We start from the raw sequence: 15892 nt of genomic DNA, 5'->3' as shown, positions 1-15892 counted from the left end.
GGGAGGGCGGACTGCTGAAGGGAGTTAATGGGAGGGAGATTGTGAATGAATGTTAAAATGGCTTTGTGCATGTGCGCGTGTGTATGTGTATGTCGCAGGAGCAGGAGCAGGAGCAGGACAGCACCTGAGTAATGACTTTTCTGGAAGTTTGCTCAGCCAAAGTTTGACACCACAGTGTCTCTTGAAAGCAATTTTTAAACGTATAACCCAGAAATCCTCCAATGTTAGTGTGAGCACACAATAAGACCATAGCTCACAAATTATTATGCTTTATCCTCATAACATGTCAAATATTCCCTTGGGGGAAAAATGCTTGGTACATTATATTTTGTTGTATTTGGGGTGTAAAGATTGTCAGTTCTGACATCATACTGGAAAGCAGAAAAGCTGTATTGCAACAAATACTTTGTTAGGTGCTCTTCTCTGCTTTGGCCTTACTTAAACATTCAGGTTAATGGAACAGTATTTTTCATTCAAGTTGAACCTGTAAACCTCACTGTTGAACTACACATGCCAGAGGGCATGGTATTTTTTTCCCCTTAGATGATGATAGAATGGGTGTAGTGGGAGAAATGGGAGTAACTGAGATGTGACTGAGGGGAAAAACCAAAATGCTCTTTAGATTTTTTTTGCTGCTGGAGGAAAAACAAGGCACAGAAGCACAAAAAGGGCTTGTTGGTGATTTATCCTCATCTACGCAACACACGCCCGCTGCTCTCGCCGTGCTTAGCCACCTTGAGTTGCTATGGTAACCAGGTGCCAAGTGAAGACACTGCTGACCTATTATGCACAGACCTGGAAGTATAAAAAGAAATATTTTTTTACATGTGATGACGTTTTTAGTGTGATGTTGTACTTTGAATCAGGAGGGTGTATATGCATATGAATGTGACCATCCATCAGATTTTAATGAGACGTGTAGACTCAAAGGTGTTTGTGCAGAGATGGATGTGTTGTTCTGTGGAGAGGTAATGAGAAGCCATAAAGCAGCAAAAATATGTCTAACATATGTAAACTGAGAGCAGCAGTAAATCACACATTTTTCACGGTTACATGTGTCATGTTTTGATGTTTTATCATGAAGTAAAATGATGTGTGATACCTGGGTGTTGTATTGAAAACAAAAGAAGGCAGCAGTTAAAGCTTTCAGCCTCATCTATCTCTCAGTAGCTGAACTTTTCAGACTTCCATCCCCTTCTTTCATAAACAGGATGTTGTTACTTATTGCATCTCTTTTCTTTGCCCTACAGAGTAAATGCCTTTAATGATTCTTCTTCCATCGTTTCATCATCATGCGATGCATTACTCTATGTCTCTGTTTTCACTGGAAGAGTAGTGGCCTCTTTACTGCATGTCTCTTCTTGTAACATGAAAATCCAACCGACTGACACACTCTTAATTAAGAGCAGAGGATTGGAGTAAAACAGCAATCTGGTTCAAGAAATTAGAGAGTTCCAAAGTGCTCTGATAATGATGAGAATAAAGGGAATCCCAAGAAATAAAGTGTCTTGCATCTAGGGGCGATTTAGTGAATTGAAAAAAGGCCAGAGCCGACACATTCACAGAAAATTGAGCCTTTGACATAAGTCGATGGAGCATTATCTCTCCAAAAAATATTGAGGGGACTTTTGTTTTTACTGTGGCACATGCTGGGGACAGTAAATATTTTCTTATGTGCAATATAAAATGTAACAGTTCATTGTTTTGTCAACACAAATCTAAAAAATGTAATTTAAAAAAGCTGAAGTGAAATATGAATAATTTGTTTAGATAATCAAAGTTGCTGTGAGGGTAACTCTAAGAGGATGCTTTTTTTATAAGTTTGAGGAGCAAAGAATGAAAACTACTCGATCAAACGTTTATTCTGTCAGGTTTGAAACAACTGCCCGGTATTACTCTGTCATAACCTGATCTCTAGTAGAAAAGTATTTTGTTTAACATCACAGTGTCATGATAACTTTTAAGATCATTTGCCTCGTCGCTGTTTTCAAAGGTGATATACACTCTTAGGTAGATCAAGAAAAAGATAGAGATGGAGTGTATGTGTATGTGTGGCTCTCTTTGGGGATGTGCGCATATCTGAGTCAGGGCAGCTGGTCATGTGACCACCTAGGGTGTTACTGACTGCTGTCACAGCAGGTTTTGTGTGTGTGTGTGTGTGTGTGTGTGTGTGTGTGTGTGTGTGTGTGTGTGTGTGTGTGTGTGTGTGTGTGTGTGTGTGTGTGTGTGTGTGTGTGTGTGTGTGTGTGTGTGTGTGTGTGTGTGTGTGTGTGTTTGTGTGTGTGTGTGTGTGTGTGTGTGTGTGTGTGTGTGTGTGTGTGTGTATGTGTGCAAGTGTTCGTCTGATTTGCCTTAGGATGTTACAAAAGGAGACGAGAATCATGGATGGACTCAGTCACATATACCCTCTTTCTCGCTCCTTGAGCTTGGACCCCCCCCCCCCCCACACACACACACACACACACACACCCCCACCCACACCCCCTGCCTGTGCCTCTTCTTGTCAGTACATCACTGCATGCCCACAGCGACACGTGCCAGGAGGACATGACTGTCATGTTCCTCAAAGGAGCACTTTGTATGAATTATTGCTCATTTCCTGTTGGTCCTACTGGCTGCTGGAGCTCTATGTTGGGTCTGGTAGGGTTGGGCTGGTAGTCAGAGGAAGGAGAGATGGACAGCTCATAAACACAAACCATCCAGGTGCAGACATGAACATAGTAAACCACTTAATGTGTTTTACTTTATAGATTGTTAAACCACATAAACAGCAGATGGGGCAAGCTGTAACTTCTAAAGTGAAGCCCACATTATTGGATCGGTCCTGGACTGTTTAATGTTGCAGAATGTGCTGACCATGATGTATTTATTCATATTTTTTACTTGAGAATCACAGCACTGACACTATTTACCCACATACATTAAGTATCGGGCTTGTAGCTAAATGACCTGCTTAAAACTTTAGCCTGCTTATGTTATTATACTGTGTGTCAATGTAGCATGCAAAGAAACATTACAAGGGAATCAGTAACAAATTGGGCCTCACCAACTTTGACTTTGTTTAATGCTACTCTGTATGGCAACAGTCCCTCTGCTCAATGAGTTACAGTCACTGAATTCTTTGGCAAGATTAAATTACATCCACAGGCTGAGTAATAAGTGCATTGTAGGCCAGCTTTGCCTAAATGACTTTTACTTGAATGCTTCTTTGATGAGAAAGTAGATTGCTTTTTGGCGAGATTTGTGCAAATAATCATGGATGCATTTGTGTCTGTGTTAGAGCTCATAGAGAATCAAATGTGTGGCCATAGAACATGATTTTTTTTAATATGTAATGGAAGAGCCGTTAAAACCACAGGGGATGGAATTACTTTCATTATGGCTCACTGTTTGTTCAAAGGTCAGGCGGAAAAACGTTCAGCACACCTGTACAATAGCAGCTTAAAACTGTAAGATAAATACCACTTTAAGGACTGTTCTATATTTCCCTGGTGTAACATAACCTGTCTTGTCTGACTACTGTCCAACACGATCAGGGCCTGTGTTTGTGCATGTGTGTTATAATTGTGTGTTTTAAGATGACCTGCAGAAAAGCTGCAGAAAAATACACAAATGGGTTCCTCATTTGTATGCAGGCTCAAACTTTGCGTGTTAGTGCGTGCGCATGTGCGTACATTCCTTCCATTATGCATGAGTTACTCGTTATTTTTATCAATGAAAGTCAATACTGAGGTGGTAGGAGAAGGTAAACTGAGCCAGTTCGTTCTGCTGTTTTCTAATTCAGACAAATGGAAGTAACTCAGAGTGACCTGACCTGTTTACATAAGAACACTTATAGAACTGCCAAGGCGGCTGACAGAGACTGAAGGAGGCGGGCCAGAGTGTCCTCTTTTGTCAGTCTGTGTTTCTCTGTTTGTGCAGCCATGTGTGCCTGCTCACAAGCATGCGCATTTGTGCAAGTTGTGCACATTAGTGACAAAGAATGAATGAGAAAAATAGAGTAATCTTTAGGTATGTGTCTGTGTGCACACGTGTGCATGTGCAATACTTAATGAAGTCTTTGATGCATCCTCTGCTTTTCTGCTTGGAGGCCTTTGGTGCCACTGCTGGTGCAGAAATGGATGCTGCTAATTTTAGCATATCTGTGTGAATCTCTGAATGTGTGGAGGGAGAGAGAAAGAGATTTAAAGAAAGGGGTAGGAGGGAAGGAAATACAGATAGGCTAAAATAAGAAGAGGAGGAGGATGAATGATGTGAGAGAGTGTAGGAATGTTGCTGTTATTACTGATATAGCTGTCTCATTCACATTATTACTATATCTAAATTCATGACTTGTCATTCGTACTCTCAGGTAGAATAAAGCTTCTTCACCATACATCAACATGAGGGAAAGAGAGCTGTCTCATCCAAAACCAAATTATTCCATAATTTGTGAAAACCTGCAAGAAAAAAAGATGGCTGCCATTGATATGGGAAGTTCTAAATATGCCAATTTGTTGCTGTGAAACGAACTTAACCAATATTCCTGTGATGTACAGATCATTAGTGTTGGCAACTAAATCATACCATGCCAGTACTCTAAGTATTATTTTGGAAAAAAGAACCCACCGGATTGGATATTGGCGCAGGCGTCCTCGTTTTAAAGCCTACACCCACAGTATGTCTCGCACCAGTGCAGTGATGAGTTGTAGCAGCCCAAGGCGTTTTGGTCTGCATCCTTTAAAAACATTGGGTTCCATGTATTCACATTTGTGATTTTTTTTGGTGATACCAAGAAAGAGATTCTTAATTCAGCGGTGAAAAAGTACCACCTGTAGACTTCAGAAAATGGATTGTGATGAAATTCTACAGAGCATGTTGTGTATCAACTGTATGGCTGTTTAATGGTTGCAGGCCCTGGAGCATGTCATTAAAGACCCAATGCTCCAGCAGCCCATTAACTCATCTTCAGCCTGTTGGAACAGCTTCAGTCCATAGAATATATTAATTGAATTGCAATTAATGTACCTGGAGGGGAGTTTTGTAACTACAGAAAGAGATTGTTTACAGTGCTTGGGCATGGCCAAAGGTTTGGTGTTGTCCTGCAGTGTGATTTTAATACGTGAGACTGTTCTCAATCTGTTATTCTCGAATGCCTTTATTGCACTTTGGAGCACAGCTCTGCACAATCAATTCTCATTTCCAACAGCATATGGCTTTTTGCATTAATAGAGTTTATAAAGCATTGAGTGAGCCTTGCAGGTGGCGAATCTCTTTCATTATAAATGCTTATAAATGTTTTAATACATTCGCTCCTTCAAATGTAATTCATTTTGTCAGTACAGATATAAAAAGATGGTCTGCTGGTGTAAGAGCTTTTTCTTTTGGATTTTTTTCAATTTGATGACTCTGTAAATTCTCCCCTTTGCAAACCTTAAAGGCCGGATATGAGATATTTTACACTTAAATGTAGCAGAAATCCAGTATATCCTCTGAAAATAACTCTGTGAGTTATGACTGTCTACAATGAGTGTGACACCTGAGTCCCACTGTCTGTGATGTTGTTCGAGCCGTATGTACACTGTGTTTTCATGGACGGGACGGCCGGCTGGCTCATCCCCTTGCGTATAAAAGTTGCTTCGTTGAGGGACTAGAGAAAAGAAGAACAACATACTGTACTCACTGATAATTTGAATGTCATGTAAGTGTTTTTAGATCACGGTCATTTCATGTAAATTTACATGCAGTGTGAAGCTACGAGCATAATAAAGATCGCTAGCATTAGCATGCTAACACAACAATGCAGCTTGAGTTGTTTTGGTTTCATGCTGGTGCTCAAAGGCGACATCCACTGGATCAAAAAGTTGCATATTCTTCCTTTAAAATCCGTTCAAAGTTTAAATGTATTTTAATTAAGTTGAATAAAATAATTTTCATAATAACTGTAAAACAACCAAAGTTATGAAAGGAAGCTGGCGTGCTCACTGTGTGTCAGGTAATGTTAAGTAATACGTATAGTATATATAGTAATAGGTGCGCTGTAGTAGGGACAAATAGCAGAAAAACAACAGTAGACCAGCTTACCTCCGTTTGGTATTGGAGTGGTCTCTGAAGCGGTTACAGGCACACTTGTGTGGGAGAGGTTATATGTAAACACCAGCTGAAAAAAACCATTACACTGCAATGGTTATTCATGGTAATGGAACAGGGTGGAATCTTGCATTTGTAAGTCTTACGTTTGGCTGTTTCTGGCTGCATTATATGTCACATCAACAGGAGTTAGTGTCTCTGTGGGCACTGGTGTTAAAGCAGAGCTATGTCAGTGGGCCTCTTTGATACAGCTTAGGAAGCCCTTTGACAGAACTGGGTCAGAAACCATGAAGGAATTATGTCACAGAGAGAACTACACTGGCCTTGGCTACCATTCTGGACCTCCAGCCTTTTGTCTTGAGCAAATCTGTTAATCAAAATACTGACTTTCCTATAGGAATTTTCACTGGGAGATAACTAGAGGATAAAAGAAAATTACTGTGGTGAATGCCTGCAGTTCATCATAATATCAACGGCTTTTAAATCAATGAGGCAGAGAGCGAGTGAGTCTCCTGTGAATTTGTGCGTCCCTGTGGGCTGAGTCAGACGAGATGACATGCTCATCAGGGACTGTGAGCCTACTCCTCCCTCAGGACAGCACACACTGCTTATCACCAGTAGGACACATAGGCACACACGTAGACAACAGTGTATACATGCATTGATGTGCACACACAAGCATAATGTGTCGCACAGAGACATGCGCACGCAGACACTGTCTCAACAGCCTGAGCGCAATGCTAGATCATGAATGTGAAGGTAATTAGATTGCATTCAAGCAAGCAAAATACTTTTGTTTATATATGAAGGGACTGTTGAATACAAATATGATTAGAGTTTTAGTCAGTCATTATCCGCTCAACCAGTCTAATGATCCGGTGAAACACTGGGGCAGTCACAGTGGCTTCTAAATAGAATATCTTTATAGTTGAAGCAGAAAGACCAGACTTACAGAAAGTCATCCCTTTAAACAGGTTCATGTCACTGTCAGTTATGTCATTATACATAAATAATAATAAAGAATTACTAGAGGCTCAAAAAGAAAAACTCCAAAGGTGGAGCCTTGTTTTCTCAGTCATTTAATTGGGAGATTCCCTTAACCCCCATTTTTACTAAACAAAAAATAACATTACATTTAGAGCTGGTCTTTCGACGTAAATGCTGAAGGAATACTGTAGGCAAAGATCCAGTTTTCCCAGGGTCACACATTGTTTTCTGTGCTACTTTATTTACATACCACCGCTGTGTTGTTGTGTTCCTCTTTAAAGCATTTTCAAGGTCAGTAAAGCAACACATTGCAGCCCTCTTACTCCAGTCCATGTGACACTTCAAGAGTAGCCCACCTTTACACATGTCCACATATATACAGTTTAATTCATGCTTTTTATTTTGAATGTATCGTGTCATGCGACAAAACAAGGCAAGTCAGGAGAGGCCACATTTGCATAGACAGCGCCAATCAAAAGTGAAAATGAATCCATCTTCCTTTTCTGCCATTCCTGCACCCCCACTGCCTTATTTTGTGTACTCTTATTGTTTAAACAAACTAATGAACCATGTGTAGGAAGTTTCTGTTATTATAGAGAAAGCCTCCTTCCACATCTAACACATTAGCCTTTGTTTTGTCGACACAGATGACCACTTTAAAATCTGTCAAAATCATTCTTCTTAAATTGAAATTCTTTAATGAATGATAAATGAATCATCTTCAGCAGAGGTTCAGCAGCCTTTAAATAAATGTTTGAGAAGGCCCAGACTAAATTTGGAAAACACTAAAAATGTCAGTTGCCTCCAACATTTTAAGCTTGAATTCTTAGATATTAAATATTTAAAGCATTCTCTAAAAAAGAACCTGATGACTCATTTCCAAGTCGGGCACCTTCTGTATGTTTTGTAGCAGTATCTTTTCTAACACTGCCCCCTATGGCCTTTTTCCCTTCAGATTCTCTTCCTCTGTTCAAACAATCACATTGGGCCCAGTGAATGGAAACTTATATCCTTTTTGCTTTCAATCAGAGTCTACAAGAAATGCATTTCGACCATCATTGCTTCCATTTTCCAGAGAGAGGATATGAGCTTTTTGCCTCCCAAATGGAAGAATTTTGAAAAAAAAATCATTTTCTAAGAACATGATGCTCCTTTAACTCCTAGTAAATAGTTCTGTGTTTACATCACAGATTTTGACGCATGAAAAAAGAATGTAATTCCTGTATATTTGGCTGGCACAATCATTTATGTCAGGAAGTGAATGCAGGTGGAACTGATATTGACTTGTGTGTTATAAAACATTTAACAAATGTATCAGTAGGCTGAGTTAAGATTGTACGAGTAATACGTTTTAATATTTAAACTTCTAGTATCTTTGGGACCCTGAACCTTCCTCTTGTGTCTGTAAGGCAATGACTCCCACTTGTAAACAATAAATCTAAACATGTTCTAGGCCGATCTTTACTGAACTGACACGTTTATAATCTCTAGAGGATGTAAACTTGTCTGTTCTATAACTTTTTAATTTCTAATTTATGAAAACATGATGCAGATGCTCTTTCGCTATAAGTGATGATCTAAGGCTGCAAATTTGTCTTGATTGTATCTTTGTTAAACCAGGCCTTGTTACTGTAAACAAATCTCTTTTCGTGGACTCTGCCTCGTACAATATCTGAAAGAAAAAAATATCACACAGTTTTCTGCCTCCTCCTTAATCAAATGCAAAAAAAATTTACTATTTACTTATCTGGCCGCGTGTCACATTGCAATTTATATTTTTCGATACAAAGTATGGGGTTTATGTCCTTGAAACCTTACACTGCATAGGTATTCTTAAGTGGATCTCATGAGCTCACACACACACACACACACACACACACACACACACACACACACACACACACACACACACACACACCCACATGCATCCTGCAAAACATTGCTAGCCAGCAGAACCTGGCTGGCAGCACCAAACAAAACACCTGCTGACCTGTTACTTTTCTGACCTCCATCTGCTTTCTTTAGGTGACTCTGAGTGTGTGCCGGTGAGGATGTGTGTGTGTGTGTGTGTTTGCAGTCAGAGGACTGAAAGGGTGACAAACTGTCATTGTGTGTGTGCAAGTGTGTGTCTGTCTATCCTGTATGTAACAAGAGTGAGAGAGTCAGTTATTAAAGTGGCACTGCCACAACGGATCCCTCTATTCAGCTACTACACAGCCGCTACGACACAACGACTGCAGGTCCTCGCTACAGTGTAACAGCCTCAACTCAATATTATGTTTCAAGCGCCTGCTCCTCCTGCGACTTAAACTGACCAGATGAATCCAGGTGAGAGTTTAAATCCCTTCAAAATTGTAGCCAACGCAACTACTTTGGCTGTGAAGGTGGGGTGTAGATGAAAGCACTGATCCCTGCAATTTTCTGTGTTCTGCTTCAAAAGAAAATAACTGCAAGGTGATGGCATCAGTGTGCTGTTTTCATATCAGTTATCGGCAGGACATAGCAAATCTTAAAACGCTTCTATGGTTTGGCCCCCATATACTTTGAACCAACTCCACCTCAAACATTTACTCTAGGAACATAGAAATGATTTAAGTAGATGGAACGGTGGGCAACATGAATTATACTTTTATTTTTGTATTATGGGAGAGTTAAAGCTCCTGTGAGGAACTTTCGATTTGTGATTATGTTGGTGCTCCCCTGTGGAAAAAGCAGTACAAATGATCTCTTTGCTGCTCTTGTCTGTACATTTTTAGTAGTTCTTTTCAGTGCGTTAATCACCTTATCTGACAAAAACCCCCGGCTGCAATTTAAATCATTAAAATTATAATATAGAAATCATGTATCTTCCCGCTGATGGTCTTGTTTAGACATTTTATAGATACATCAGTCTTAAAGTCCATCTGATTTACAACCAGCTAAAAACTCCTCTCAGGGACTTTCATGAGATTCTATCTGTGCAGTTTTTGCAAAACGTTTTCTACAGAAACTGTGACAACAGTTGCTTTCGCCAGTACTGTGATTTTCTGCTAATCAAGGTCCTATCTCCGTCACTCTGTACATACAGCATGTGTTTAACTATGGGGACCATGGCAACTATCCACTTGCTCCTGTACAGTATTTATCTTCTCACCTACATACTGTTACTGTTATACTGACATTTTCTCAGGAGATACAGTTTCAAATCTTTCCATGCAATGTGCTGAAGCACTGCTGTGTTTCATCTGGCTGTGCAGTCCCTTCAAAATAAAACACTTATCAAGCCTTTAGACATAAGATTTACATAATTGCAATTTTTACCATGTTACATGAAATCATCCTAGTTCTACATGACCTCAGGGGTCAATTCACATTTATCTGAATAATAAGGTTGTGTTGTATATGACATTATTATTCAAATAGAGTTCTTAAGTGCACTGCTAGTCACTTTCAAAAGCAGGTTTAAAATGAGCAGCAGTGACTTCATAAGAGACTGACTTGACTTGAGTGCTCCGTATCTTCTCCATTCTGAGGGGTAAATATTGCATTGTGCATTTGAATTCATTATCCACAGGTAATTATGGTAATGACACATATGTAAATATTTTCCTCAGAGCTTAGAAAGGAGTGTAGGCTGGCAGACGTTGCACTATTCATCACAGTAAGCACAAGCTTTCATCAGGATTAAGGCATGGCAGTCAGGATGCAATGTGTGGCTTTAAAGAAGTCTTTGATGTGACGTGAATGTATGGATCTTTTCTCGACAAAATGTGTCTGTGCGAGAATGTGTCCTTATTTCTTCTTCACAAAAATAAATCTAATGCAATCTTCCAGATGTCATTCTCCTGTGTATGACAAATTACATTTTTGTTTCCATCCAAGCTTTATTTATCCAGGAAAACCTCATTGATTTTTAAAATGTATTTTTAAGAGTGTCCAGGCCACGACAGGCAGCAGCACAGTTAGCAAAGTTTCTGACCAAGAATGAGCAGTCATACAGACAAAACAATACAATACAAGATATATAATAAAGATACATAAAAAAAACACAAAATAACAAATTAAAACAGCAAATATTTGTCAAGATCGCCCACACTTGCCGGATGTGTTATTTAACATCCTCTAAAAAGCATCATTAAGTTTCAGGTTGTTTTGTTGTTTGTTCAAAGTAAAGGGAGCTGCAAACTTAAACACCATTTTCCTCAGTTCAGTTCTGACCTTTTTAAAAGAGAGTAAGAAAAGCCATCAGCTATTTCCAGACTTCTCCTGACAGTTTTTAATTGCTCAACTGCTTATCAGCAGACAAAGGTTGGTGTCATTGTTGAACATGCGGGCAGCATACTGACCAACATATCTCTAATACCTTTGTATAAATTACCTATGATGTAATGTACAGAGAAAAAACACAGTGACATTGTCAGTGTGAACAACTTAGATTCTGTCTCATGTGTTGTAATCACAGTTTCCTGTATTGTACTGTCATTTTACAACAAATGATGCCATCCATGATACTCCATGCTGGCATATTTCTTCTCTGTTTTTTGTTCTTTTGTCAGTTTTTTTATCCACAGCCATATAGCAGAGCAAATGTACTTTACCCAGCGCTGCAGTTGTAGAATAGTTGTACTTTTTGGTCTTTCTCCCTTGGTGTTTTGTCTTTTGTCTCAGTTCCTTCTCGCTGTTTCTACTTCAGTGGTCTTCTTTCTTTTCCCCGCTATCTCTTCTTTCTTCACTCCCCCTCTTGCTCCATTACCATCCATCAGGCCTCCAGGGGATCCTAAGGAAATATTTAATTGTTCTCAAATGTCTACTGTGAGCTGGACTAAATGACTCAGCAGCCATGTCATCTGACATGAAGGATTAATCCACTTTAGCTGTTTGTTTGCAGTCATTCAAGGGCTTTCTCTCTCTGTGAGAGAGCTAGGCTTTACAGGCTCACTTTTATTTTCCTTATTCTTTGATCGCCCAAGGCTGTACATAATGAAAGCTGATAAGATTTCCAATTAAAAACAACTATTGCTCTCGCAATCTTTCATATGCCTATTAAGAGACTTGTACTTTTCTGTTCTCGGTTGTGTGTGTGTGTGTGTGTGTGTGTGTGTGTGTGTGTGTGTGTGTGTGTGTGTGTGTGTGTGTGTGTGTGTGTGTATGTGTGAGTCCTATGAGTGAGACGCCAAAGTATAACAAGACAAGTTGTTTCTATTTAAGAGTTATCTTCTTTGTACATTCTGTATCTTCCATATATTCTTATCATGTTTTATTCTACATTACAGAGCATGACAAGCAACGCCTATGCAAGAGCACTGAATACATGAATCTTCACTTCAAAGTCAAATGGTTCCATAATGAATATGTCCGTGACCTGCCCGCCTTCAAGGGTGTTCCACCAGAGTATTCACTGTAAGTGTCCTCTCATTTTCAAGCACATACATATGTAATATATAGCTCTGATTGTTTTATTGTTGAATAATGAGCATTAACTGCATTGGAGCAAAGGTCAAATAAGTACAGGTGATTGGATGGATGTCAACCAAGTGTCAACGTTAAACATTTCATGTTAATTTCTGCAGCTCTTTATGGCCAATATTACCAGATACATAGTTGTATCTTTGGCAAAATTAAGAATTGAAACAAAAACTAACAAAAATGATGGTTATTATCTTTTACATGTAAGATAAAACATAACCGAGCACAAAGATTGATCTCTGTGAGATCCCTAAAGAAAGTGTCTGGTAACCTGTGAAATCATTTTTGATTACTGAAACAGTTTTTTTTTTATTATTCAGGGATTTTAAAAGATTTCAATGCAGTATACATTTTACTATTAATCATAATAACTCGGATTCATTTCTTTAAAAAAAAACTGTTGTGTTTGCGTGATCTGTGCCGACAGTATATCACAACAAGCTTTTTAACTAGCTGATCAACAGTTTAAGATCAGGGTACAAATTGACCTGAACACATAAATAGGCGATCCAATGTGCATGAATAATCATGATCAGCAGAGCAGGGATAGCGGCAATATAAACATGTATAATGCAAGCAAGGAACGCAGTGCCCTCTTCTATGCCAGTCTATCAGTGTAATGACTCACCCTCCCCCTCTCAACACTGTCACTCAAACACCATCTCGAGCTGGATTGATTCCTCCAGAGGCAAACACATCATACAGACACACACACACACACACACACACACACAGTCTCTGTCTGCCTCTCTTCTCTGTCGCCACGCCCACCTCATCTAGCGGCTCTCGCTCTTGTAGCAGATGCCTTTAGCAAGAAAACAAAGCCATTTTATTGGGACGACCATCGCTCTAAGGACAAGCTCAGGCACTTTATTAAATCAGGACATGTCAAAGCGAAGCAGGCAGAATAACATTATTATTCCAAAAACCAATGTACTTCCTTACTCCACTCACGTGCCTGTCCTCCACTGTCCTCTGTCTTACCCTCTACTTATAGTCCAATCTGTTCACACACTGAAATTTAAAGACCATGGATCAGCCTTGGTTTCAGCCTTGGCTAAAATCACACTGTAATCAGCAAAGTTTTATATCTGTAAGCATAACATTATCAGTGTCCATTGATATTCCTCAAAAAGTGGTTTTCATAAAAGTAGGTAAGAAGCATTCAATTCTTAATGTTTACATATTTATTAAACCCTGACTCATCTGAAGCTCGAGCCAAAGGTGTTGAACTAAATGGTACAAAAGCCTCACACCTATAATTTGACCGTTTCATAACCACAGTCAAAGTCAGTGTGTGATATTGTTCCATCATTTTAAATGTTGTAATCCCATCATAGTTCTAATAATGTCATAATGATTATTCTGGTCTAATGACTTGTCTTAATACAGTCTAATCTAAATGCACATAAAAATGGAGTACCTGGACCAGATGGGCAGACTGGGACCACAAAAGAGAAGACAACTTGTTGCAGAAAGTTGAAGTACCTCAGGTCAATGGAACTGGTTTCAGTTTAAGTCATTTGACAAGTAGCAAACTACGAATTTATAAAGGGTTTGCTACCGTACTGTGACAGCATTTAAAAACAAGAAGACCCTAGAAGGCAAAGGGGCAACCTGGATCAAAATAAGCCAAAGTGGAACCTACAGCACCAGCAGAGCAAATCCCAATACACAACTGTGGGCTTGATTTACTAAGATCCCAAGTAAAGAGTACTAAATTGCATGTTCGTTTCAACAAATTGCATGTTTGGTTAGTGGGCGTTTTGCGGGTGATCTACTACGAAAATTTGCGTGAATGACACCAGGTGCAAACCTTGTGGAGGCAATACTATTTAAGTTAGGTTTTTGCGTGTTCTACTGGTTTAAGTCATGGAAAGCAGGATGACAGCAAGTGCAAATAGGTATTAGTGGAAGAGGCAAACAAACGTACAATATTTTCGAGTTATAGCAGATAAAACTGAACATTACATATTTTTACCTCCATCTTTTGAAGATGAATTGCCATACAGGAGGTGTGAGCAGTGTCCTCTGTGGCATGGGCGCTCAGGCGCGACACTCGGCACGTTGTTGCGCACAAGACAGGTGGCCAGTGCGGACATAAATGCTCTGGCAAGAGGTATCGAAGATGGGGCTACAAGCAGTGGTGAGGTCCTCCCCTCCAAGAGTAGCAGCAGCAGGCTGTAGAGGGAGGAGGCGCGCACACTATGGAGAGGAGTGCACCAGAGGGCACGAGCTGGGGGAGAGACACGTAGCCCGAGAAAAAGGAAATCCCCAGTTTAAAATATAATGTTGGTGAAAAGAGGGAAATAGGAAGAAATAAATGTCAATGTTGAAATTCTATTGAATGCAGAGGCTGTGAATGTTCAGTTTTGTTGGGTAAACATAGGCAACAATATAGTTTAATCGTGCTGCTTCCTGTTGTCATTCCAAACATATTAACATGCTTGGGGAATAACGCGATCTGTATGCCTTCTTTGATTGTGCTTATGTCTCCTAACTACAATAACATCAGCCTGTTGTGTGTAACACTGGTCTCCTGGGTTAGCACGTTCTTTTCAAAGGTGTTAAATACAGACACCGTCACGATCACCGCAATTTTTGCCAGGCTTGGTAAATCGCAATGCGTGTACTAACTTAACTTGTTTGCATTTTCTCCTCCCAGTGTTTTGCACGCTAGAGCAGAAACGCCCCATATTGAATATTCATAAAGGCAAACATACTAAATTGAGAATGCGTGTTGTTTTGCTCATATGAAAGACGCAATCCTCACTGCGTGCCGTTAGTCGATCAGATAGCACTTTTTTTGCTGGTGGTATCAAGTTTGCAGTGCACACATTTTAAGACATGCAAACCTTTAGTAAATCAGGCCCTGTATTCCTTAAAGGCAGGGTTGGTAGTGTTCGAAAACTAGCATGATTTTGAAAGTAGCATTCCCTCAGTGCTCTGTCTGCACCCACCCCCTCCGCTCTGTGCTCATTAAAAAGTCACGCACCCCACTTACATGCACAAGCGCCATTGGTCCAGAAGCGGAGCTCAGCTCATGCTTTTAGTGTGGGCTCGTGCATGCATGAGGTAGAGAGCGAGCAGGGAGACAGGGAGGCGTGATTGGTTCATCAGATTGGTACCTCGTGGCAGACATTGGTCCAAGTTTTTACATGCTCACAATGGCTAAAGATGACAGATTTTCTTCATTCCTTTTTCAGAGAGTTATTCATTTCTGTCAGGACCTAAAGAACATTTCAACCAAGAAGTGTATCTGGAGAAAATTACCAATCCTGCCTTTAAGGCCTTGTTTACTGCTCCTATATTCTCTGACATGACAGAAAGAGATGAGAGATATTACCATGACAATCACGCTTATTATATTATTATATAATCAAAACATATA

At 39.8% G+C, this 15892-nt stretch overlaps 1 protein-coding gene across 1 annotated transcript in view; it reads left to right on the top strand.

Moving 5' to 3' along the window:
- LOC132975251 (protein unc-13 homolog C) overlaps positions 1–15892 on the top strand; it is a 103900-nt gene that overhangs the window by 63277 nt on the left and 24731 nt on the right. The window contains exon 20 of the mRNA XM_061039679.1: positions 12309–12435. Within this exon, the coding sequence (XP_060895662.1) occupies positions 12309–12435 (127 nt within the window). The remainder of the gene's footprint in view (positions 1–12308; positions 12436–15892) is intronic.

The sequence above is a fragment of the Labrus mixtus genome, chromosome 1, assembly GCF_963584025.1.
Source record: "Labrus mixtus chromosome 1, fLabMix1.1, whole genome shotgun sequence".
Lineage (NCBI taxonomy): Eukaryota > Metazoa > Chordata > Actinopteri > Labriformes > Labridae > Labrus > Labrus mixtus.
The sequence above is the reverse complement of the archived record's forward strand: the minus strand, read 5'-3'. Positions and strand labels throughout refer to the sequence as shown.